General features: G+C 39.2%; 2 protein-coding genes across 7 annotated transcripts in view; one reads left to right on the top strand and one right to left on the bottom strand.

Moving 5' to 3' along the window:
• The window catches only part of LOC103459423 (secretory phospholipase A2 receptor-like), a 247,926-nt gene that overhangs the window by 192,044 nt on the left and 30,726 nt on the right, over positions 1 to 25,156 (bottom strand). The gene's annotated exons all lie outside the window — the stretch shown is intronic.
• gpr37b (G protein-coupled receptor 37b) lies at positions 5,713 to 24,730 on the top strand. Its single transcript, XM_008400954.2, has 2 exons — positions 5,713 to 7,256; positions 18,436 to 24,730. Exons 1-2 carry the CDS (start codon positions 6,276 to 6,278, stop codon positions 19,249 to 19,251), a joined length of 1,797 nt encoding a protein of 598 aa, XP_008399176.1. The 5' UTR covers positions 5,713 to 6,275; the 3' UTR covers positions 19,252 to 24,730.

Genomic DNA, 25,156 nt, shown 5'->3' on the forward strand with positions numbered 1-25,156 from the left:
CTAAAACCCAAATGTAATCTTGAAAGCTCTATTGATACGGCCCACTAGAGTCGAAAGGCCACATAAAAACTTATGGAGGGCCTGATTTGGCTCTCGGGCTTCAAATTTGACACCTGCTCTAAACTAGTCAACATTTACTGAAAGAAAATAAGAAATTATGCAAGTCTCACAAAAAATTGGTTGGGGTGAAGGAGTTACGAAAGGTTCTCTCAGCATTGGGTCGTCCCTGTAAAACACCGAATTCAGTTCTTTTCAATCCCCTTCATGGCCAGGGGTATTTAAAATCCAGCAGCTAGCCATGCAGTTTGCTTCTACAAACATTTGAGAAAGAATGGGTTGCTCTTCAGAGATCAGTATAGTCCAATGTGCTACCGCTATAATGCACCACTTGTGCAATTGGACTAGAAATCTTGTTACTCGATGTTTGACTGTCGGATGGTACCGAGTGGGATTAATTGGGAACAACAACAACTCAGTCATAAAGCACAGAGTAAAATAAGCAGATGCTGAGGTGCATGGAGGTCACCAGATCCCAGTCTTACACTTACAACTGCAGACAGGAACACCACCACTGAACTCCAGAGAGGGGAAGATGTGTTTTCTAGAGTGTCGAATTATGCCTCTCTGTCTGGTAATCTTGTTGACCAGTCTGGGTTTGGCAGTTGCCAAGAGAAATGTACTTGACTGACTGTAGGATGTTAAGTGTTTTGTTTTGTTTTGTGAAGAAAGGAAAACCGTTTGGAACTGCAGTGTAGTTCAAGTGAAAGTAACTCTGCATACCAAGACGTCTCTAGACAATTTCATAACCCCAACTTCGTGGGAACAAACGAGTGATAACTTTTGAAGATGTAGTGTGTTTCATAAATCATATGGATTTAAAAAGAGATTAGATCCGCAATCAATCGTAACAGGTATGTATGGATAAAATCTTCAGAAAATAACGCACAATTAAATGTCTAAATATTTTCTGATTACCGAGTTACATAACTACCTAATTAATCAAAGTGCTTAATTTTCAAAAGAAAAAGTGATGCGTCATGGTCAAGTACACGACTGTCAAAGGACAGTACTTTATGTTGGGGCAAAACTGGCATTAGCTGGGCATGAAGAAGGAGAACAAATTGATGAAAGGACGTATTCAACTGGATCTCAGGTAGGTGCCATAAAATACCTTGTACTTATTATTACCCATTCTGAAAGACATGTTTTAGGTGCTGGTGCTACAAAGATACATTCATTAGGTTATTCTGCTAAAGCGGCATATGAATTAACTGGTTCATTAAATAGTCTTTATGAGAACCAGTGATCCTCAAACATCCAATCAGGATAGGTAGTAATGAGAAAAGAGTATATATTGAAATTGTGTCTCCTGTCAGGGCCGTTCAATGCAATCATACGGCAAAAATTCAGCTAATATTGTGATCTCTATTAAGCAATTAATATCGGGCAGCAGCGTTGCGATGTGGACACGTTTAGTTTTGCTGTAGAATGTCATTGTGAGTTGAATCATCTGCATGTAAATGACTCTTAGAGCTTTCATGTAGGACTCTTCAAAGACATTCCTTCCTTTGAATTTTAATCTTTTTTTTTGGAAAATAATTTATTCATGGGTTAATAGCATCACCTTCCCACCAAGTGAGTGATAAATAATGTTCAGAATTAGATGAGATGGAGGATGAAGAGGTGCTTAATCACAAAGGTGAGAGCCAGGAGGGAGGGAGAAGTTAATGAAAGGGAAAAAAAGACTAAATGAAGATAAATTTGTGAAACATGTTGTAAATGTGTTGCAGTAATTTGTCTTCGCCCCGGATTAAGAACGGAGCATGCCAGGGCGATAATGGAATGGAGAAGATGTGATGAAATAAAAAGTAATCCGCTTCAGATGCAGTAAATGGAAATAAAGGAAAATTAAAGATACAGAAAGAAAATGTAAATATAAGAGTCACTGAAAGAGAAACGTACGCTTCAAGATTGTCGGTAAGATCTTCTTCCTCTGAAGAACATGTTAGCTGTGTGCTGAAAGACACTAGATGGCAATATTGGATCAACAAGCTGCAGCGTGCTCAGAAACAGCTTACACCACCTTCCATCCTAGCAGGAATGATGCTAAGAGCTTCTTATGGTTTTGTGCTGACACCAGAGGATTTTAACATTATTCACCATAAAGAGATAAAGAGCTGCAACAGTGACTTCAGCAAAAACCTCGAGGAGCAACACCCCATTGTGTTACCCTGTACGCAGAGAAACAGACGCCCATAAAATCCACAAAGTGGATAAAAGGATTTAAAAAATACTAAATAAATGAATGATTTTCAATAACTTCTGCAGTATGTTAATTATAACATAATGACTATTAGTCTTTCTACCACAGTTTCACCTGAAAAGACTGCTCCTCATAATTGTAGCTGTACGTCATGAGCCGTTTCCCACTGGCGTGAACCAAATTAAGTTGTTGCAATGGGGCAAAAGGGCTGTAAAAATCTCCAGCCAATACTAAATCATGTGGAGAATGGTTGCCTGCTAAAAAAGAAATAACTTCAACAAGGTGTAAATAATTCATGGATGTCCAACACAGGACTCAGCTTGAATGTAATGTTTTTCTCAATTACCCAAAGATTTGATTTGCCCTGGACTTGGTGTCAATTTTGGCCAGGATGGAACATTTTGACATGTAATGGCATGATTAAAAATAACTCAAACACGCATCGTCTGTCTCTATTGATGAAAAGTGTTTTCATTTTGATGTTGGGCATCTGTTTGGAGATTCCCAGCAGGTAAAGTTAACTGGAACAGCCTTTGAAGTTCTCCATCCGACCTGAAACGTCACAGGAACATCATAAGCCTCAACTTTAAAATCCAAGTTGGCCAGTTTTGACAAGTTGTTTGTGACTGAATGTGTATAATTTATTATGCACAGAGCACAACATTATAAATATCCATGAAATACATGAAATGTTTATGGCCCGGAAGTGTTCTTCGGGCTGTGCTTACGCCTCACTAAACTCATCCTGATGTGCATCCTGACGTCCTGCTGTGCACGAAAGCACTTCCTTCCTTTTTTTATGTCATGTGTTCACACACATGGCTTGTGCCCTTTAAAGTCCCTTTGCGTTTAAACCATTTAGTTATTCCATGCATGAGTACGTCTGAGAGAGAAGCTCTTCTTTTTTATCTCTACCCACACACACCAAATCGCGCAGTCTCTGTGGACCACATTCACAATAGACATGATAATTACATGTGAAGTGTTGCCCTGTTCTTTTTCCAAATGATTAAAATGCTTCTTTGAGTTGCAGTTGCAGTTCAAGGTCACATACACAGCTCTATGTGAAGTGTGTAAAAGCACCAAACATTTACTGTGAAATTAGCTTGGCCAGAATTTTCATACAATTAAGCGGCAAAGCGGTAGAAGCAACAAATCCTAATACATCTACAGCTCCATAAAAAAAAGCATTCCCACCTTTAAATGTTTTTTTTCCTGTTCCATCATCAAGAAAATTTTAATATGATACAAAGATAAAGTGAATACAAGGTGCCGTTTTCAAATGAGAAAAAAGTAATGAAGTTACTATAAACTGCCCTTTTTTATATAAAATAATTAAGAATAAACATTCTATTGTTTTGTTTTTCATTACATGCTATGCATAGCCTGTTGGACGCATTTAATCTGCAATTCAAAATGCAACATTGGAAGAATGCCTGCAAACCTCATGACTCCTACGCTGTATGTTTAACTGAACCTTCTCTCACCTTGGTATTTGAACCATTAAAAACTCATTGAGCCAAAATAAGGAATTAACTGCTTCTGGTGTTTCCCCTCCCCCCCATCACTGAAAAACCAAGGTAAAAATAGATATTATCATCATAAGATGCTCAGGTAATCCATCATACCAACTATGGATTATCTCCACATGATGAAACTTGGCATAGTTTGGATATTTGTGCGTTGGGAGGGGGTTCGATTCCCTGACTGGAGTTGGCTCCATCACCTTTTTGATGTAGAAGGTCACCAGTGAGATGTCCATTTCTCTCTGCCAATATGCTGCATTACTGACTAAAATAATTATAATGTACAAATTCACTGTTAAACTAAAATAACTGGGAAAAGTACCTTTTATGGTGTATAAATGTAATTTACTCCACTGTGCAGCCTTCAAGGTCAGAAAGTGTGTGTTCCTTTACTCCACAGGAGTACAATGTATGTGGTCTTATCCTCCAGCAGTGAGTCAATTTAAAGTACTTAAAGCACTTGACAGATAATAATGCTCACTTCATTTAGTCTTGAGAGGTCTGCTGAACTATTGACTGACTGCTGGACGTACTTAATGATAGGTTGTGGCTACAGATGTCCATTTCCTGAAGTGTTTTTTTTGTTTAAAGTAACCACATTTCCCTGTGTACTACGTAGCTACCCTCTTCCTCACACTGACCACCTGATAGAGCAACTCAGATATTATCTCTGTCTCGCTTTCACTCATTTACACAGCCTTACAGTTGCCTGCTTAGATTATGTCTTAAAAAGTAAGAGTCGAGGTGAATGTCAATATAACATTGTGCATCTCAGATCTGTGTGGCAGACCAATGGCTTCAGGAAATTATTACTGCCATAATTTATCAGCAAGTTATGACTTCCTTCTGAAATGCAGTATTGCTTTATACAGGATGCAGGACAACACATATTACCACATTTTAGACAGGTCTTTATGGTTTTCACCATGAAACCCATTGTGGGTTACATTCCAAGGCTAGCTTTGATTCCGAGTCTGATATGGGAATTAAATCAGTCACTCTTCAGTTTTCAGTTACTAACCTGAGTCGCAGCTTTCCTGATCATCTGAACCCGACACTACAAGACAAACTCAAAGAATCTATTTTTAGATAACCTTCATGGTATTCCACTGTGAGGATGAAGCAGCAAGATATTGTTACCGATATTGGTTACCATCTAAAAATGTTTCCTGTCACATTTTTAGGTTTAGTCTCTTGGATCCTATTCAGGGGTATTTCTGAAAGTCTTTCACTAAAGGATTAATGGTTTCAGAAAAAGTGTGATAAGGCTATTGATTGGCTTCAGGTACAATATGACCCATCCAGTTATTGATGCTTGAAGCGGAAATCTCCACAGTCAACATCAATATTGCCTGGAGTTGAGTGGGATTAGCTCAGACAACAAATGATCACTTTTGGTAAAGATTTTTGCTCAAAGCCAGTCATTTTGAGGAAGTGGAGACAAAAGTAAGAGACAAAGTAAGGTAGTTAAAGGCCATAATATTAGAAAGTATAGTGCCTCTCAAAAAGTGTTTATAGCTCTTGAGTTTTTCAGGTCTTGTCACATTACAACCAAACTTCTGGGGTTGTAAAAATGGAAGAATAATTTTGAAGTGCAAGAAAAACATTCATGGTTTTCAAATGATCAATTTATACAAAATAAAATTTACTGCAACACTAATGAGTGTTGGACTATTTTTATTGCTAATTATGCACCACTTTGTGTAAGTCTATCGAATAAAATCTCAATGAAATGCATTGACGTTTGAAGTTGGAACATGACAAAATGTTAAAGATTGAAGTGTTCAAATGCATTTCATTAAGTTCACTCGCTGCTTTTGTTCCACCAAAAATTTACGCTATTTACCTAAATCGTGCTCAATTTGTGTCACAGCGCCGCCTGTACGTACCGTAAAAAACAAAAAAAAAAAAAAAAAAAAAACGGGTAATGTATTTATTAGCACGTCTTTCCGGGCGTGGCATGCTCCTCTCTGCCGGAGGGGAGGAGGCAACAGCCGTAGTGTGCTCCGGGGCTGCTGGATGCTCCATGATGGATGAGGGATGACAGATCGGGGTTAGCCGCCAGGGGAGTCCATTTTCCTGCAGCGCACGGTCCTATACCAGGACAGAAAACGAAGGAAGGAAGATAAGGAGAGCGCATCAACCGCTCCCCCCTCTCTCTTTCCCTCTCCCTCCTCTCCAAGTGCATCACAGTCTAGCGGGCTTTACACACCGACTGCACCGCATTGACGCTGCTGCTGCCGACCCAACCCAGTGAACCAACACTCAGACAGAAGCACAACTGGAAAATAAATGTTGCAGAGCGTGGGCTTGGAAATGCATCATTCTGCGTTATTTGTTGACTCCCTTCCGGATCCGACAATATCAACTCTTTGAAAGCTGACGGGGACACGGCGCTGTTGGGATATTTTTTGCAGCGGGGTTTGCAGATGCAGCTCATCATGAGGATGGACTAAAGCTGCGCTCGGTGATATAACTCCTGGATCATGCAGGTTCTGCAGCCTTGGACGTTAGTTATAACACTCGCCCATGCACATGTGTTGTTATCCCTGAAAAACAGTAATGCAGAAGTTGGGAGCCAAGACGACAGTAACAGCGGCGGCTACTCTGGCAGGACTTTCCACGGTCCGCCCCGGGAGAGCCGCCAAAACAAAGCCCGAGACCGCGCGCTCTTCCCGGGATACGCTACAGGTGCGACCCTTAACTCCACTCGACCGTGGAAGAGGGCGGCAGTGGGGGAAACGAGGCGAGCCGGACACGCTAAACGCGACTTCAATAGGAGCGTGACACCCGTGGAGGATCCTGGCGGGTTGTCCCACTGGGACGCGACGCGCCACCATAATAAGAGGATAAAGTTGAATGGTGCAGGGACGCCGGCAGGTGGACACTACAATGCGGCTAAGCTTCCTTCAATGGCTCGGGAAGACGGAGGAGGGGTGTCGGAGGAGGGGGACAAGCACCAGAGAGGCTCAAAGGCAGGAAAGAGGTGGAGAAACAAGCAGAACAGAAGCGCTGTAGTTATGCCTCCGTGGGAACCCGTCCCCAAACCGGTGGCTCTCACCTCCACCGACCTCCCGTTTGACCTCTTCACCAGGAGGCCAGAGTTTTTCACCTTCAGGGAGGAGAACCCGTGGGATGCCACTCCGATCACCCCTCCTGGTTCGCCGGATTTTGGAGACGAGATCAAGAACCCGTTCTACCCAGTGACGACCGAAACTTTTGGCGCTTACGCGATCACATGTGTATCCGGCGTAATTTTCCTGGTGGGCATAGCGGGCAACATCGCCATCCTGTGCATCGTGTGCCAGAACTACTACATGAAAAGCATCTCCAACTCTCTGTTGGCCAACCTGGCCGTGTGGGATTTTGTGCTCATCTTCTTCTGCCTCCCCATGGTGGTTTTCCATGAGCTCACGAAGTCATGGCTGTTGGGGGAGTTTACCTGCAGAGTGGTGCCATACGTGGAGGTAATTCTGTTCACTTTTTCTTTTAAGTGGTTCTATTGCGTTAAGAGGCAATCAGTGTTTTTTCTAATTGGCATCACACTTCTAAAATAGCAAATGAGAAATATGATCTTTCAGAGTGTTCCCTCTTGCTTTGCATGCTCATATAAGTCAAGTTTCGAAGAGGTTTCAGTTACAGAAGGCTCCAAAGATTTAAACGCTCTCCATCTACGAACTAGAGAGATGCTTCAAATGGGCTGTTTACAGTTTTTTACAACATGTCCTTTGTGAGCTCACCTCCTCCTGTTACACCAGTGTCAAATTTAATGCCTTTTGTACAAACCAGGTGCTTTCTTCCCAGAGGCCCAAACCTCATTTTTAATAGCTCCCATCATTTGAAAGGTGGAACAAAGGTTTGAAACTCATTTAAAAGATGAATATATTATGGCTGAAAAGGACCCAAAGATACATGAATACAGGTTTGGGAATGGATAAGAGAGGTTAAAATTTCGTTTTAGTCATAAATCCCTTTAAGTACTATCAGGCTTGAAAATCTGAAGAAGTAGTTGTACTTATAAAGTCCTGTTTAAAAATGTTTGTCAGCATAGTTGTACTTTGAGACCCTTGCATTTACTGACGTAAAGAAGTTTGAGAATCAAATTTACAATATAATTTATTGCCATTTTGCTGTTGCTCATCATTCAATATGCAGAGATTTATTTTTCACAATTTTTTTGACTATGCAATATTAATAAGCATTTATTGGCATTTGGTCTGACTCACCAAACCCCTTGGTATCACATATGTTTTAAATATTGTAAGATCAGAGACTGACACTGACTGCATTGTCTTTCAATAACCTCCTGACACGCTTAATGAAGTACATGTGTTTGTAAAAGAAAGGAGCTTATTTGTCTCCATCCTGTTTATTTCATGGGAAGATGAAATCATCACAGCACATACACGGGGTCAGGTCCCGGTTTATTTGAGTGTGTGTGCATGCATGTGTAAAAACAGACTAATATAACCTAAGGCTATTTCCTTCAGTGGGGACAGACTTCATTCTTCTCCTAACAAAACAAAGCTACTGATGTCGGCATCAACATTTGGAGAGAAGACACGTGCAACCATAGACACAAGCAACAAGCATGTCTATATGAAATGAGTAGATTGCATGAGCCTCCGCCGAGAGTGGAGGTTCCCTGTGGTGTCGTCTTTGGTAAACCTCGTTTTATTCAGCGTTCAGTGGAGGGTAGAATTTTTTCAGCCTCAAAGAGAAAGCAATCTTCTGCTGTGAGGTGCTGTAAAATTGTAGGGAAACTGAACAAAATCTAAAATTTGGGAAACCAGCCATCTTGCATTATCTGCGGTATGCTTTGCGGCTGCTTTTTTCCCCAGACAGCTCGTCTCGACTGTTATGCCTGACACTGATAACTGAGCCAAAACTAATCGGCAATAATTGGAGTTTTTGCAATTGGCATTTATGGGAAAGAGATCAGTGACAAAAGGCCAAGTAAAAAAAAAATCCATAACACTTATTTTACTGTAAGTGCAAACAAGTTATTCAAAACAGTAAACTAAAAATATTGGCCCATCACTAAATGATTTGAAACTTTAAGTTTTTATTTTTAAAGTAGAGATGTCCTTTGGTTTTCTTGACAGCTTGACCCAATAACTCAAATTTTGACTCTCTCCAAAGTCTAAGAACTATAATCAATCAGCCAGAATGTGCTACAACTTCATTTTTAGTAGTTTTTAGTCTGACAGAAAATCAAGTTGCAAGATTTCCAAAACTTGCAATATGGAAATAATTGCAATATATAATTGCAAATGAATGCATAATTTCATTTATGCATCAAATTAAACATTCCAATGACTATATAATCTCTTAAAGTCAAGAGAAATGCATCAAAGTACATGTTGATTCATTTATTAAGTGACTGCAGCTCAGTCACTTCCAGACTGAGATTTCAATTGAGTGGAATAGCACAGGAAGGCATGTTATCTACGAATAAAGGAAGGAAAAAATATGCAGTCTGTGTGCCTTAAACCTTGATGTTCTTTTGTCTTGTTTGATGCTCTCATACCTTCCAATTTCACTGCTTTAGGCATCTGCTGGTGCTTGCGATATTATGCTAACACTTGTGAGCGTTTAATGATTGGTTACTTTTGATCATTACTTGTGATGGTACTTCAGGAGCTGAGGCCAGAATAATTGTGCTGAGTCTATTGGTCTGATTGACCAAGCAATGCCTTGAGCTTCTCTTAGATTCTATTTTTCATCTTAGAATTCAGTCATTTTGATCTTGCTGTGTGATGCACTTATATGAAAAGGATTAAGTGTGCTCACATGTTGTCTACTTCCTCAGTTGCAGCCCCCCACCTCCACTTCCCAGCTGCTCCTGACAGACCCAGTTGTTAGAGGTGGAGCTGAATAGCTGGGACTAAAGAAGCTCCGTATGTTTTTAGGGAAACGTCATTTGCAGAAAAATTCTGAACATCTCTGTAGAAGAGGTTGCTGTCATCTGCACCTCATCATGAAGTTTGTGTAGCAACAGATACTAAGGAGAGCTTTGGGTAAATACGGATTCCAATGTTTTTGCACAAAATTCTGGAACGGCTCTGTTTTAAAACTTCAAAACATTACTGTAAATGACATGGATCATTGTGGAGCATTCCTGCTACGGCAGTAAATGTAGCTAACCTGTCGCCATGTCTTCCACTAGGGTTGCACAGTAAATGGCAATTCTGTCAGAATTGCAATATCACTGTGTGCATAATGCAAAGGTCTATTTGGAACCTAATAAAAGTAGGATAATATATTTCCAAGTGGTATGAACTTCCAGTTTACATGGTAATGTAATATTTAGCCAACTGAACAATCGCAGCAGTAGATCCTCACACCAATCACAAATGACATTGTAAAGAGTGCTGAAGGTCACAGTGTTGGAAGAGCGAAAAGAAGAAAATAGGTTCTTAATCCACCCTAATATTGTCGCAATATTTCTCACTATTATTTCTGGGATTACAATATTATCTAATATTGTGCACCTCTATTATAGCCATTATAGCTATTATAGTATCAAAGCTTAGGGAAAAGGATGCATTCTTTAATTTTGAAGGCATTATAAGCAGCTAGGTTAGATCATAATTTTCTATTTTTAATTTTTTTTAATCTGGGCAGTCAGTTTCCCCATCTAGCTTGTGCTGCTCAGAGCTGCTTTCCACCTGTTCCAGAGTCGTGAGCATGGCAAAAGCTAGGAGTAAAGAAAAAAGAGGGAACTATTGATTTGTGAAGGAGAAGAAAGAGAGGTGGTTAGGGTCTCTGAGAAGCACACAGGCAGCCAGAGGTAGATTCATATATAGTGTTGAAATTTTTAGTAATGGCAGGACATACATCACCTTGACAGTCACTACTTTCAATGTGCACTGGCACACAAACTCGAAGCGACTGAATCAAAATCACAAGTTCGATTTCATGGCGCTACTGTGTAATGAATCAGTATATGAAGCCACTACAAAGAGCTCACACACCGTTATAATATTCCTCATGCCTTTATGTTTAAAGAATAACTCCATAGTGAATGAAATAACTTTTGCTAGGCCCTAATAGGTAATCATCTTCACTTATGTCTTTTAACCTTCACAAACACAAAAACTAAAAGTCAGTAGACTGTGCTCATCCTCCAGATGGATGGGATAGCCTTCTCACTGATCACTGCCCGAGGATTTTCTCCCCTCGCACCCCCTCCCTGCTCTCTTTGCATCAGCTATCTGTGATTAGAAACAACCCTCAGGGGGACGGTACACAGATCCACACACTTGAAGCCAATCAGAGAGCATTTGGCCACACACAGACACATGATACTAAATATATGTACAGATAAAGATAAAACATGCACCCAATGTTGTATGAAGGCACTCGTCCTCTATTCAATTTCAGCTAGTCCATGAGAGCATGACTGATGGTTAATGGTTTTAATTATTCATATTTGTAATTAGCAGCTCTGCATTATCTATAATTCATGATAGTTCATTCAGTTAGTTCTTTGTCTATGGATGAGCAGATACTGTGTTTCTACGTGTTGTAACAAGATCAGACAACAGCTTGCAGTAAAGTTTGGGTTTGCTGTTGGGTGCAATTAACCAAACTGATAATTATCCATGTAAGCCTAAAATATTCATTAGATCATTGTCATTATGGAGTTGTAGGTCAACATAGAAACATTAGCATATGGCAGGTCTTTGTAGATTTCAACATATTCTGTAATGTCATTGCGGCAGCACAAGACCTTACAACACTCCCAGGCAGAAATCAATGACCTGGAATGGGAGTCCTCCAGTAGACACTTTATGCTGAGGGGGAAATGTGATTTTTCTGATGTCTAGAGGAAATCTGCCATAGGTTAGGACAGAACTTATTGGGAGGAAAAAGTATTGGAAAAATAGCCCCAAACACACTGTAGCGTACTGGAGCAAAAGCGATGAAATACAGCATTGTTGCTTTTAATTCAATGAAAGGAGCACTTATGGTACTGATGTGTCAGAGTCTATGGATCTTTGTACGTTTACTTGCACAAAAGCAGAATTGATTTCCTCCATTTGCTGTCAGTTTTTTTTAATTTTCTTTTCAGTTCTCTTGAAAAACCCCCGATAAAAACTCAATTTATAGAGCGAGTTAACAGAATGGAGTTAAATTGTAAATCCATTCTGGGCTCCCACTCGTAAACAGCACAAAAATATTTCATATCTCAAAGGCGACATGTACAAAATGTTCTGATGTTCTGACTCGCATAATTAATATGCATCCAGAACAACTGAAACAATCTATTTACTAGGAGGGTGAAAAACAGTGTAATTGCCTGCTGATTGAAATAGGCATCGTATCAAGTTGTACTAAGGTTTGTAAAACACTTTTTGTTGGGCTCAAACTTTTATAAGGTTTCAGAAAGACCTGAATAGAGTATGGAGTAATTAAGTTTATGTTATTCCAACATGTCTTGGTTGCTTGCAAGAAAGAAAACTTGTTTGTTTGGAAGTTTTTCCAGTCAGGAAAAACACAGAGTCATCAAACTACACAATATTCTTCAAAGCTACATTAGGCAGCAGGTATGTTAAGGAGCCAACTGCAGGCTGTTGTTGGAAACATCGTCCTATCAAGAAAATCTCCTGTCCCCAAACATGACTTGAAAATTTATTGAAACTTGACTTATATCGGACATTGGACGTCAGTGTTACGTTAAAGAAACCGTTTTGAGAGGACTTGTGACATGGTTTATTATCCTGCTGAAACTAGTCATTAGAAAATAGGTACTCTGAGGTATTAATGGAATGGACAACATCGGCAAAAATACTGACACTAAAATCGTGCTCAGTTGGGACTAAGCATGCCAAGAAAATGTCAACATCACCCTGATAGATTGATGCTTTCATACTGATTAGAAAAAAATCTTACTCTTCTATTTGAATGTTACGAACAGTAACATTCAAATTTTCTAATCTGATATTCTGGGTGATTTTGTGTGAATTGTAGCCTCAGTGGCCCGTTCTGTGCAGACAGAAGTGGTAACCAGTGATTTATTCTCCTATGCAGTTCAAATGCTTCAAGACAGTCATATAATAGAATTGTCAGTCTGACATTTCCTCCACTCAAATGCATGTCTGTGGCAGAAGGGGGTTTCACTTTTCAATAACAACCCATCAGAGATGCACAGTCCTAAATTAGCAAGACAAATTAGTCAGCTGGGTAGATTAGATGGGCTCAAATGTAAGATCAATGTTTTATTCTATTCCAGAGAAGGATAGAGAATCAATCAGTGTTGCAAGAGACGATTTTTCATGCAAAACAGAATCTGTACCCACACTGGTTCATTTTGCCTATCTGCATGCACATATCTATTACACATAGAAGCATTAAACACACACCACTGTTTCACAAACCCTACAACATTTAGGATGCCTAAAGTGAGACTTAAAGATGAAAATAGCACAATGGAAATAATATATATAGGGATAAGGTAATTGTAACTATTGAAGCTACATAAAACATGTTAGATGTAAGAGATTTTGCATTGTCTGATGACTTCCTGCCTTAGACGTACATTTATTGATATGCTTGTTTACCTACTTTTTACACTTCTGTTTTTCTCCCAACCAAACTTATAGATGGCTAGTGTCAAAGAGCTGGGACTTGTAGTTGGAGTAATGGTCTGCTGGAGCAGTCACTGGGTCATACTCTACTCTGAATAAGTGCAGCAGGTGGAGTAACCCCTTCTCTGCCTGCTCTATTACTTAAAGACTGTGGTGGTAGCTGGGCATTGTTTTTTATGTCAGCCTATACATCACTTGAGAGCACCCATTACCTCTGGCAGTGCCTGCAGTCAGGCTGTGGTCCACATTTGCTAAACCAATTTTTGCTAAGACTCAGTTTAAATCAAGACCTTTTGTACCACCAGCTCTTAATTAAGGAGTTAATGGGTCGTTATTAAAAATAGCACAGGTGGACAATTACTTGCTGTGCAAATAGAAAAATGAAACATAAAAAAATGTGTACTGACAATCAAAGGGTTTTTCATTACTAAAATATTTCCTTTTACCCATAAATACTGTTTTGAAGTCATCCTGAAATGCATTGCTTAAATAGTAAGTGACCCCTTCGTACCAACTATTTTGTCATTATTGTTAGAAATAATGAGACTAAAGTCTTGAGGCTACCTGGCCTGTTTTCTCACCTGCAGGTAAAGCGAACATGACAGGGTCTGCTGTTGGGACCAAATGCCACATTAACATTGCTAATTATTCTGTAGACGTTATGACTTATTTCTCTCCTTCTGTCTCTTTGCATTGTCTATAACTCACAGATGTGTTATTTTTTTCTGTCTTTGTTTGTCTGCTCTTTCCCCATTGTTTCTCACCCTTTCATTTGCATATGTTCCTGTACAAACAAACAGCTTCGACACCTCACCAGCCGTGAGTCTTGGACAATCTCACTCCCTCATCTCCCCTCCAGTACAAAGCTATACTTGTTCTCCTGGCCCTTGCTTTCCAGTCTGACACTGTTGATCAAAGCTGGGTGCCTCGAGCCTCCGAGGAAGCCTTTAAACTCATTCCAGCCCTGTTCTCAGGCCATGAAATATTCAGCATATGCAAGTACCTGTGCACGTATACTGGATGGTTATTTGTGACTCAGAAGTGGGTCATACCAAGCAATTTGAATTATTATGCTTATTCACATCAAAAATGTAAAATATAAACATTTTATAAATATAGAAGAAGGCACAACTGGTCAACACTGGATGTACTGACCTGATGAAAGTAGATGAGTACACAGTGTCCATAAAGGGATCAACACAACCAGCAACAATGCCCAGGTAGGCAGTGGTATTTAATAGTACACCTGATGTGCCAAACATCATCTCCCACACAGGGGTGAAAGTAGTTTTAAATTCTTGGGGGTACTATGACAAAATATATATATATAAATATATATATATATGTCTTTGTGTGCTTTGGAGTTTCTGTGCTAATGAATTTTTTTGCGAAGCGATAAAAGCTGCGTAAGCTCTTGAATTGCTACAAAATAAAGCTGTATTTCCCTCAGCCCACTGGCTGCAATGTTGACACCTTGAGATGCCATGAGACCTAAATTCTGAACATCATGCCATGGAGTCAACCATGTCTGGCATATAACCATTTATTTTAGCTTTTAAACTGGTTCTATTGATCCTGTGTCCAGACAGAGGGATAATCAGTAGCCCAGCATCATGACCTGTTTGTTCTGAAGATCCTGCAGCTTCCACTTCATCTTCCTAACATGGCGCCTCCTCACCCTGACTCTCATACTGATAGGAGGAACCACAGAGCTCTGTTAGGTTAAAAGCACATCTTCTGAAGTTGGGATATTTTTCCTCCAACAGGTTCCAGAGGAATCACCTCAAACCAGATGTTGGACTGGATTTTATTTAACAGTCATTTGTGAATGTTAGAGCCTCATTTTCAACAGTGGAGCTATAAAGGTTGAAAAAGGTTATTATTTTGGAGAAAATAATTTCCACTAAATAAGAGGCAAAAAAAAGTTTGATATAAAGGAAAAGCCTCTCAGACTCTGAGCTCAAAGCACCAAACTATTTTTTATATTAGACAATTAATTTAATTTCACATAATTATCACGGTAGAAGCCATTTGTTTGTTAAATACTTAATGAAACATATTTACCGTGTTTGATGTTTGTTGTAAATGACGTATACTCACAAAGAATGAGGTAATTAGTCCAAGTTTGTCGTTTTTGAACGTACAGAAACTACAGCGGCTGTGATGAGCCAAGACAAAGGTAAACAAAGATAAAATAACCCGAACAGATTATCAACTCTAAACCACTCGCACCTTTTTTACTCTGTCTCTGTCATCTAAGCACAGTCGTTGCTATGGCAACCGCCTACGCTCCACAGGCCGACCAGAGATTACGTTAAAAACATAATATTCAGTCCGTTACGATATTAGGTTTTCAGGCTTGATATTTATTTTGCGATCATTAATAAGCGCTCCTTTGAACACAGCAGTGGTTGATTAGTTAATTTTAAACTCCTGCTCTGCTGTTATTTTGGTAATGGAACCGAAGCATAGAATTGCACAACACCTTGTTGAAACAATAATTACTGAGTAATCTCAGTAATTATTGTTATGTCATTAATTTGAACACGCTTTTTTTTTTTTTTTTTGTTATTGTTCTTTAATAAAGTTACGAACATTTTGATAAGGAGTCAGAGGAGGGCGTGCTGCTCTCAGCCTCCTGGCGGCGTTCAGTTTGTCATCTAATGTCAAGATCGACTCAAAACCATCCGCGATTGACATGTTGTGGCCCTGCTTTACAAAGCACGAACACTTCAGAAACAATATGAAATGAGAAAAAAAGCTATTAACTGATTAAGTCGTGTTTTAGATTGTTCTTGAAAAACTAATCAGTCACGGCTGATTAGTGGGTGAACTCACGGCTGCACTGTGAATCCATCGATTTTTTTTACAGCAGACAGCCGCTCCTCTCTTGAGGGTACTGCGTACCCCGGCTAAATCTTTTAGGGGTACGCAGTACCCTGCCGTACCCCCTTACTTTCACCCCTGCACCCACACCATTATACCACCAACAATAACCTGACACATTGATATAAAGTACAACGGATCCTTGATTTACAGCAAATTCTGACAATACCATAGCTAAGTATTATGGTGAATTATGACGATTAACCAAAAACTGGTGTTAATTAATTGTGTTTGTTATATGCATGTACATATGATTTTCATTTGTTATGGCTGTTAACCATTGGTGCAGTCTGCTCTTATTAAATATGAGGATTTATGACTAAACTAAATTAATTTTGAAAAACCACTTGCTCCTGTTTGTTATTAGGAATCTGACAGGCTAACATACACATGCCATATATTTTTGTGTCATATTTGAGAAACAAATTATATATACATTATTCGCCGTTTTCCTAACTGACCAATAAATGTGCGAGTTACATTGTTGGACTGAAGAGTCGGTGTTTGAACAGAGCGAAAGCTGCACTAAAGGACATAGAAAAAAATCTTAAGATTTGAGAAAATACATTTTTGTAGGGGTAAGACTACGTCATGAAATAGTACATTGTTTCCTGCAAAAGCATTACATTTATTGCCACGTAATCCCAATTAAATAAACTCAAAATGCCACTAGCACTTTACTGCTGGTGCTTCACAGAATCAAGGGATGTATGTCTTTTGCTCTAATAATGTGCAAAATGTTATTTGAAAGATGATAATAAAGAAGCACAGAAGCTTTTTAGTTTTTTGAGGATTTAACCAGCCTGCAGAAAGACTGCCTCTTACGTATTAAGGAGTGATTTCACCCAAGGACCTTCGGCTTCAGAAAAAAAAAAAACGACTACTCGGCTGGATTGAGTGCTTTAAGTGGAATATTAACATGCATTAAATGAGGCCAATATGTCAAATGTAAACCTTTCAAGCTATCAAAAGATTATTTTCACAAAGCATAATAGCCTTTTTTCAGCAGACAGGAGTTTCAAAGTTTTACTAAATCCAGTCTTTCCTCAACAATAGAATACGACTTTTTTCAGGTGAATTTAAATTCTGAAACCGATCTACACCTCATATTTTGTCCTTAGTAATTCGGTGGGGAGCGAAAGACTTTTGCTAAAACAAAACTTGGGGAGGTCAGCCTTTTTACAGGGAAACTCCATTCTTCTGGAAAGTACACCTTTCCACGCTTGTCTTGACTCCAGTCAGCCTAAAAGATGCCTTGACAATCTTGAGGTGTTTTGGAAAGTGCTCTCAGATACCTGCCTAACATTTACCGTTGATTTTTCTATTTATATATTTCAAGCATAAGAGCTGCAAGATGTTCTGACAAGTAATTACAGTGTCGGGTTCAGCGGTCACATTGATTGCAGTAAGAGTTGATGGCTCTGGAGCCTATGGGTGTCTTTTTCCCCACTAACTCCTCAGAGTTCCGTATGGTTACCCTTCATTAACCTGGTTAGGACCTTTGTGTCAGGGTGTGTGTGCGCGTGTGTGTCTTGATGTGTGAAGGAGGCCTACTTACACTGAACATCTTGCAGAGCATGTTCATCTATCTGTCCAGGAAGGATGTGTTTACAGCACCAAAGCCTTGGCTCACCGGGGCCATCTGGGAATCTGGTTGCTGTAATTAAATTTGATATGAAAGGCGGGATGGAGGGAGGGTTCTGTAAAAAGGAAAAGAGGTTTCCGAGATGGTAAGACGATAAAAATTAAAGGAGACACAAGTGTGAGACAAAAAGAAAATGAAGAAGGTAGGCAAAATAAGAGTGGATAGAATAAGTTTGGTGCTGAAAGAAAATAGTTCATTTCAGGACACAAATGCAGACCCACTTTAGCTGCTAATGAATTAATACAACAGATGTTGAGGGAACTTGTGCAGCTGAAAGAGCTGGGATTTGAATGTGAAGAAACATTAGCAGCTTTATGTACTTCATTTTATTTTAAAATCTATTTTTATTACACTGGCGTTGTAAGTGATCAAAGTAATGCATAATTATGAAGAGCAAGGTTATTGGGGTGATTTAATTTATTTAAAGTTTATTCCAAGGTCGCTGTACAGATTAACCGTTTGACATTCAATTCACCTTCAAACATTATTTCTAATGCTAACCCTGCGTTTTTGTCTTTTCAGGTTGCCTCCTTGGGTGTGACTACCTTCACCCTTTGCGCACTCTGCATTGACCGCTTCCGTGCAGCCACAAATGTTCAGATGTACTACGAGATGATTGAGAACTGCACATCTACAACAGCCAAGCTGGCAGTCATCTGGATCGGTGCCCTCCTCTTGGCCCTCCCAGAGCTCCTCATTCGACAGCTTGTAGCAGAGGATACAGGGCTCCCGGACGAACCCCCAGTTGAACGCTGTATTATAAGGATATCCACATCCCTTCCTGATATGCTCTATGTGCTTGGCTTGACCTATGAGGGTGCTCGGCTTTGGTGGTGCTTTGGCTGCTACTTCTGCCTCCCGACTCTCTTCACCATTGGGTGCTCGCTGGTGACGGCACGTAAGATTCGGCACGCCGAGCAGGCCAGCGTTCGCAGCAATAAGAAGCAGATCAGGCTGGAGAGCCAGATGAACTGCACGGTCGTGGCTCTGGCAATCGTGTATGGTGCATGCGTGGTGCCCGAAAACATATGCAACATAGTATCTGCGTACATGGCGGCTGGTGTTCCAGAGCACACCATGTCCGTCCTGCATCTTCTCTCTCAGCTGTTGCTGTTCTGTCGGGCCGCCGTGACACCGGCGCTGCTGCTTCTGCTGTGTCGTCCGTTAGGGAGGGCATTCCTGGACTGCTGCTGTTGTTGCTGCTGTAACCACGTACCCTCTTCAGCCACAGCCAGTGATGATAACGAGCACGAGTGCACTACTGAACTGGAGCTGTCGCCGTTCAGTACTATCCGCAGGGAACTGAGTAACTACACACCTGCTGGCTCCAACTGCTGAGCTGACAGCCCCGTTCAGGGAGGGCAATTTCACTGGCCTGTTCGTGGCTTGTGTTTCTTGTGCTTGGCTAGGAGAGATTTTGCCTTATCTAGTCTCCACGCATTTTGTAAATGAGCGCACAAATGAGGTTGGACACCAAAAATGGAAATCACCTTTAGCCAACGGCCCACAAGTCTCAACATTTTAAAACTCTAACCTTTATTTTCCAAGAACGGCTAACAAAAACAAAATATTTTTCACACTCACAGCCTTGGGTGCTATTCAAACAAGGACAACACATATTTTTAGCAATCCTGCCTGAAACCTTTAAGACTCACAAACCTCCACTCTGTAGGGCACTTGTGCCCTAATGAAAGGAGAAGTTGGCATGGCCACCTTCCCCTTCTGGCCCAGTTTTTCTGAAATTATCCTAGAAGCATATTTCCAGCACCCACCAAATTGATTGATACCCCTAGAAAAGATGCAACAATTCTCAAAACAACTCAACAGTTGAGTTCTGTAACGGAGACGTTGAGATTTTTGTAACTTACTTTTCTTTAATCACGTTTTCTTGAATTTCCCATCTTGAAAAGTGGCTGAGAGAAATTAGCATCTGTGCCATTCACGCTTGATCAAGCTCCTCAGACTGGAAAATACCAAAAAAAAAATGTTTAAATCACATTTAGTACCGGTTAATCATAACCAGGCTTTAGGTCGCACTTCAACATCCAAACAGATGAATCAGGAGCAAGAAACTAAACAGAGTTGGTAAATTGTTGAAAATGCATTAAACCGACATCGACATTAAAACCAATAACTTTAAAAGGTCAAATATGTGCACAAATCTCGCTTTCACATCAAAACATCATAAGAAAGAGGATCCCAGATTTCGTAACCCAGATGATAGCATTTACTGATGCTGACTGCAACCCTTTAATACAACAAGACGACATCTGAAAATAAATCCTACTGGAGATGTTTTCTGTAAAGACCAGTGGAATCGGCCTGGGGAGTTTGTTTGTGCAGTGACGTCAAGCATATGTGGGGATGTTGAAGCAGGCATCCCTCTTGTCTAAGGGGCCTTGTCTGTGTGATAATGACTGGGTCTTTCAACTGGACAGTGCTGCAGTTGACAACACCCTTCTCACAAAAGACTTCTACCAGGATAACAACATTGCTCTTCTGGAGCATCCTGCATATTGAACTAATTTAAGTTCCTTTGAAAGCATTTAGGGAAGGGAGCTAATGCACAGCCTTTTGAGTTTCAAAACAATTTTCAATCATATGCCTTTTTTTATTTTTTTCTCTTGCTCTTGTTTCTTGTTTTGCATTTAAAGTTCAATTTATAGCCTGATTGTGATCAGGGATAATGAAATGTGAAGAGCCATAACTTTTTTCTCAGTCTTGAAATTTTGATCAGGAATGTCTTTAAAGCAGCAGCATGTAACTTTTATAAAATCTGTTCTTAGAATATTGTTAAAAATGAATTGCTATGTTGTGATAGTATAATGAGACTAATAATCTGGTGGAAAAAACCCTGTGGTCCTGCTGTTTTCTGAACAAACATCACTCATATGCATCAAAATAAATCAAACAACCAATCAGAGCTAGGAGGAGGGTCTTAGCGCTGTTAATTGCCCTTGTTAATGCTGCTCACAACCTCCCCATTTTCTCTCCTAAGATGCAGCTGATTCAAGACAACAGAGCCTGAAGCATGCTTAGGATACCTAGCATGATCACCGATGTCGGTTGATAAACATTTTTTCTGAAAAGGAAAGTTGATTCTCTACTATTAGCACATTAACGAGCGCATACACAAGGATGATTGCTCTCCTCTTGGCTCTGGTTGATTGTTCATGACTAGGACGTGCAATTCTTCAGACAGTAGTAGTAGTCCAGGCTGCAATTCAAGGAGCACGATCTTTTCACAGATCATCTCTCTCAGATTATACCATCACAACATGGTGACAGTTTTAACAGAAATGTAAGCAACATATTTTTGTAAATGTTATATACTTTAGCTTTAAAGGAAGTTGAGGATTACCATTTAAAAATTCAGCGATACTCTAACTACTCTGTCTAGAAAAGAGTTAAGTTGTTTTTCTGTTACATTTACAGGAATTGCTAGGGTGCTGTGGGTTTAACCTCCTGCTGTTATCACAAGTCATAATTTAAGGTCAACATTAAATTCTGTGTGAAATTATGATGCAGGGGTTTTTACTTTTTTTATCAGTGGTGCCAATAAATGTAAATAATAAGGCAGTTTGTTAAAAGAAAATGTAAACACAAATGTCCTTTGCCTTTACGAATAATGTTTATATACAAAGAATCCCTGTCACCATCAACCTAGAAGAGAATGATTCCTAATCACCTAAAAATTGTGCCACTGTTTATTAACAAGACAAAGATTAATTGTGTGTATTTTGTACAAACTCTCAGATACATCGTCCTTCTAAAAGGCCTACACTGCCTACTCAAATACGCAACTGTGTTTACAGACTGAATCAGTACAAATGTACAGTTCCTATGATACAGCAGTGCACATAAGGGAGTGAGGCTTACAATTATTTTTAAAAAATGGTTCTGGTGGTTTGCAGAAAAAAAAAACAGACTGGTGTCTGTCCTGGAGAATTCGGATGTACACAACGACTTTTAGGACTGTTTTACAAAAACGTCTGGTCGATCCAGAAGAACTGGAGCTGGTCTCAGAGTACTGCAAAAATGGACACAAGCGGAACTTAAAAGGGACTTAAATGATTTTAAACAGACATTTAATTTGACTTGAATTAAGCCAAATGGTATGGGTCTAAAATGCTTCAAACTGAATTGAATAAAGTGAACATCAACAGAATGGTTAGTTATAGCATATAGCTGAAAGTGACCGACTTGGGAATTTGCTGTATACTCTTGTATTGTGTCATGCCTTACACTTTGGGGGTTGTATATATACTGTACAATTTCTTTGGTGCTCTTACGATAAACGCCCTGTGAACAGCAGATCAATATGTTTGACTTGGAACCTCAAGTAACCGAGCTGCGTGTGTCGTTTCGGATCAAAAACACAGGTTAATTATTTGTCATGAATTCCCTTAAACCTTGAAAAAAATAGTTTCCCCACAATGTTCAAAAGAGCTGACCTTAATTTGGAGTCACACTATTCTACAGTACAGTTAGTAGCGTTTACTAGGTCTCTTTCTGAGACTGAGACATTGCATACTCAAGTAATTTTTATAACAAAATAGAAATTTAAGTGTTGGTTTTAGGATTGTTAGGGCAGTAAATATAATTTATAAAACAGATAATCTAGGGTTTATACAATACATTGTACATATGAGAAAAATAGGAAAGGATTGTAAATATACAATAAATAATACCTGTAATATCAATGTAAATACAAAATGTTTTTTCTACCATAATTCCATTTTATATTTCTGTACTGTAAGCATTGTGCTACGTACATAGAAGTACGATTAACATTCTAGAAATTGTTTGACTTTTTTTTTTTTTTTTTTTTAAGTAATGATTCAGGCACTTGTACTTTTTATGCACCACTAACTCCAAATAGCTTGATTAGCCATGTACATGCAGATTTCTGTTTTAGATTGGTTGATTATTTCTTGCTTGTAACAATACTTAATGACAGAGGAAGGTTTGTTCATTTCACTTTAAATGGTGCCACATTTATAAGTAAAACATTTAAACATTTATGAAAAACAGGCCAAAACATTGCATTCTGTTATTTGTTATTACTAGAAATAACACATATAAAAGCGGTTTAATAATTTCTTCATGTAACAAATAGGGACCTCAGTAGTGAATGGAGTAAATCTACACAACCACAACAATTTGACACATCCTTGGTCAGACACTGGTGTGGGATAACATCCCAATTTTCAGCCAGCATTTGTCACAAATCAGCCAGATTGGTGGATATCGTTACTCTGGAACAAACAAAACACCCAGGCTGATGTTCCATGTGTGTTGGAGGTAGTCTGATAAATCCTGCTGGTTAAGGGCGACCACTGACACCTTGGAAGACAGAGTTCAATCCTGAGTGGAGATGAGGGATTGTGACGGGTTGTTGGATCTCATCGCATTGAGACAAGCACTGTTTTGGCAGACGGTGCCCACACGGCCTCCACCAACAACTAGATGATAATGTGCACAGCTCACAAGTGTCACTACATTTAAGGGGAAATTAATAAGATAAGATTTCTTGTCAAGAAGCATTGCACCAAGCACAAATAACCTTGTTTTTGTTGGAAGTACCTTTTCAAAAACACACATTTTACATAGCCAGAAAACTTGCTGACCTCAAATACTCCTTGCAGTTTCATTACTTGAGCTTTTAAGGTGAACTAATGAAGCTTTTCACAGGGCATTTACATGTGTCTTGTACTGTAAGTCTTTTTCCTGAGTCGACGAATCATCCCTGGGTCAACATAAGGGTAAAATTACAATGTTACTTATTAGAACCCAAGCAGATATTTTAAAAGAACCGCTATATAAACATTTGGCACAGGCAGCATTTTAGAACATGCTCTGTACGTGAACTTTGTGGTGACCCAGGTTTGATGTTCATCAGTATACTGTATATTGCGGAGACCTTTTTGCATACAATTCTGCACTGCCAAACACCTTTTTTCTGTCTCTTGTGGTTGTAGTACTATTTCTCTGGGAGTCTCTCTCAGATCAGAAGCCACTTTACTTTTACCTCCATCATTAGAAGACAATTAATCGTCCTAGTAAAAAAAATATTAAGCCTACTGCTGTTCTTTGGCTCAGACAAACTTCACACAACCAGCTTGTATCCTCTCTAGGTAGATGTAGCCTCTGTTTGGTGCTGGCTGCACTACATTAAGCAGCTCTGCAACACTATGCCCTATAATCTGTGTGGCAACTATCACAATCACTAAACGTGCCACTACTGAGGAATAGTATATAAATTCAAATAGTGGTGCAGTTTTCTCACTTAATACATTGGAGCTTTTATGGAAACTCCATACTGAAAGACTTTAGGCTGGGATTCGAACCCAGGACCTTCTTGCTGCAAAGCAACAGTTCAAACAACTGCCCAACAGTGCAGCCCATAGTGTTAGTTTTCTCACATTAATAGATTTAAAACTCTTTTGTAATTTAATAAGTGTTTACTGATGGGACTGACTTGTAATCTGGCTTCTGAAAATGATTATTATTATTTTGCATATTCCTGAAAGTATAGCTCATAAATGGCTCAGTGTGTAGTAATGTGGTTGAAATTATTGATGAAGTGAATCTTGTTAATCAGTCAGTGAGATGTTTCCTCTGAACTTTGTGAGTCCTTTCTCCACTCTGAGCTAAATGTGTCTGTATTTGATACCTGAAAATGTAAGCACACAACCACTGTAGTCCCCAAGTCTAGTCACTTGTTTCTAAATAGCTTTTATATAGCCAAAAAATCGTCCCTTTGTTTATCAAAGAACTTTATCTTGAAAACTGTATATTAAAATCCTAAATGTACTGTGTTGGAAATTTATTGTGTGCTTTGAACTCTGCAAAGATTTTTCTACATGAAAAACTGTAAAGGCGGAAATATATTGTGCTCAAAAAACAAGTTGGGTTCACAAGTTTAACATTACATTAAAAAAAAAAAAATACTAGTAAAAAATATTTCAGTGTTTAATGGTCTATAAATACATATAATTGAGTCTTGCTTTGGCACAACCAAGTACTTCAGTATTAAAGCAAAATTCCATCTACAGCTATAAAATAACTTTAGTAGCTAGTGCATAACTAGTTTTTCTTCCAGTTTGACAGGAAAACAATTTGTCATAAATCTAGTTTATAATTCTATAAACTAACCATTTCTAATTTGTAAAAAAAACTGTTAGTTTATACAAAAACACAATACCATCTCAGCAGATAACCATCTGCACTCCAACAAGAG

The sequence above is a fragment of the Poecilia reticulata genome, linkage group LG23, assembly GCF_000633615.1.
Source record: "Poecilia reticulata strain Guanapo linkage group LG23, Guppy_female_1.0+MT, whole genome shotgun sequence".
Lineage (NCBI taxonomy): Eukaryota > Metazoa > Chordata > Actinopteri > Cyprinodontiformes > Poeciliidae > Poecilia > Poecilia reticulata.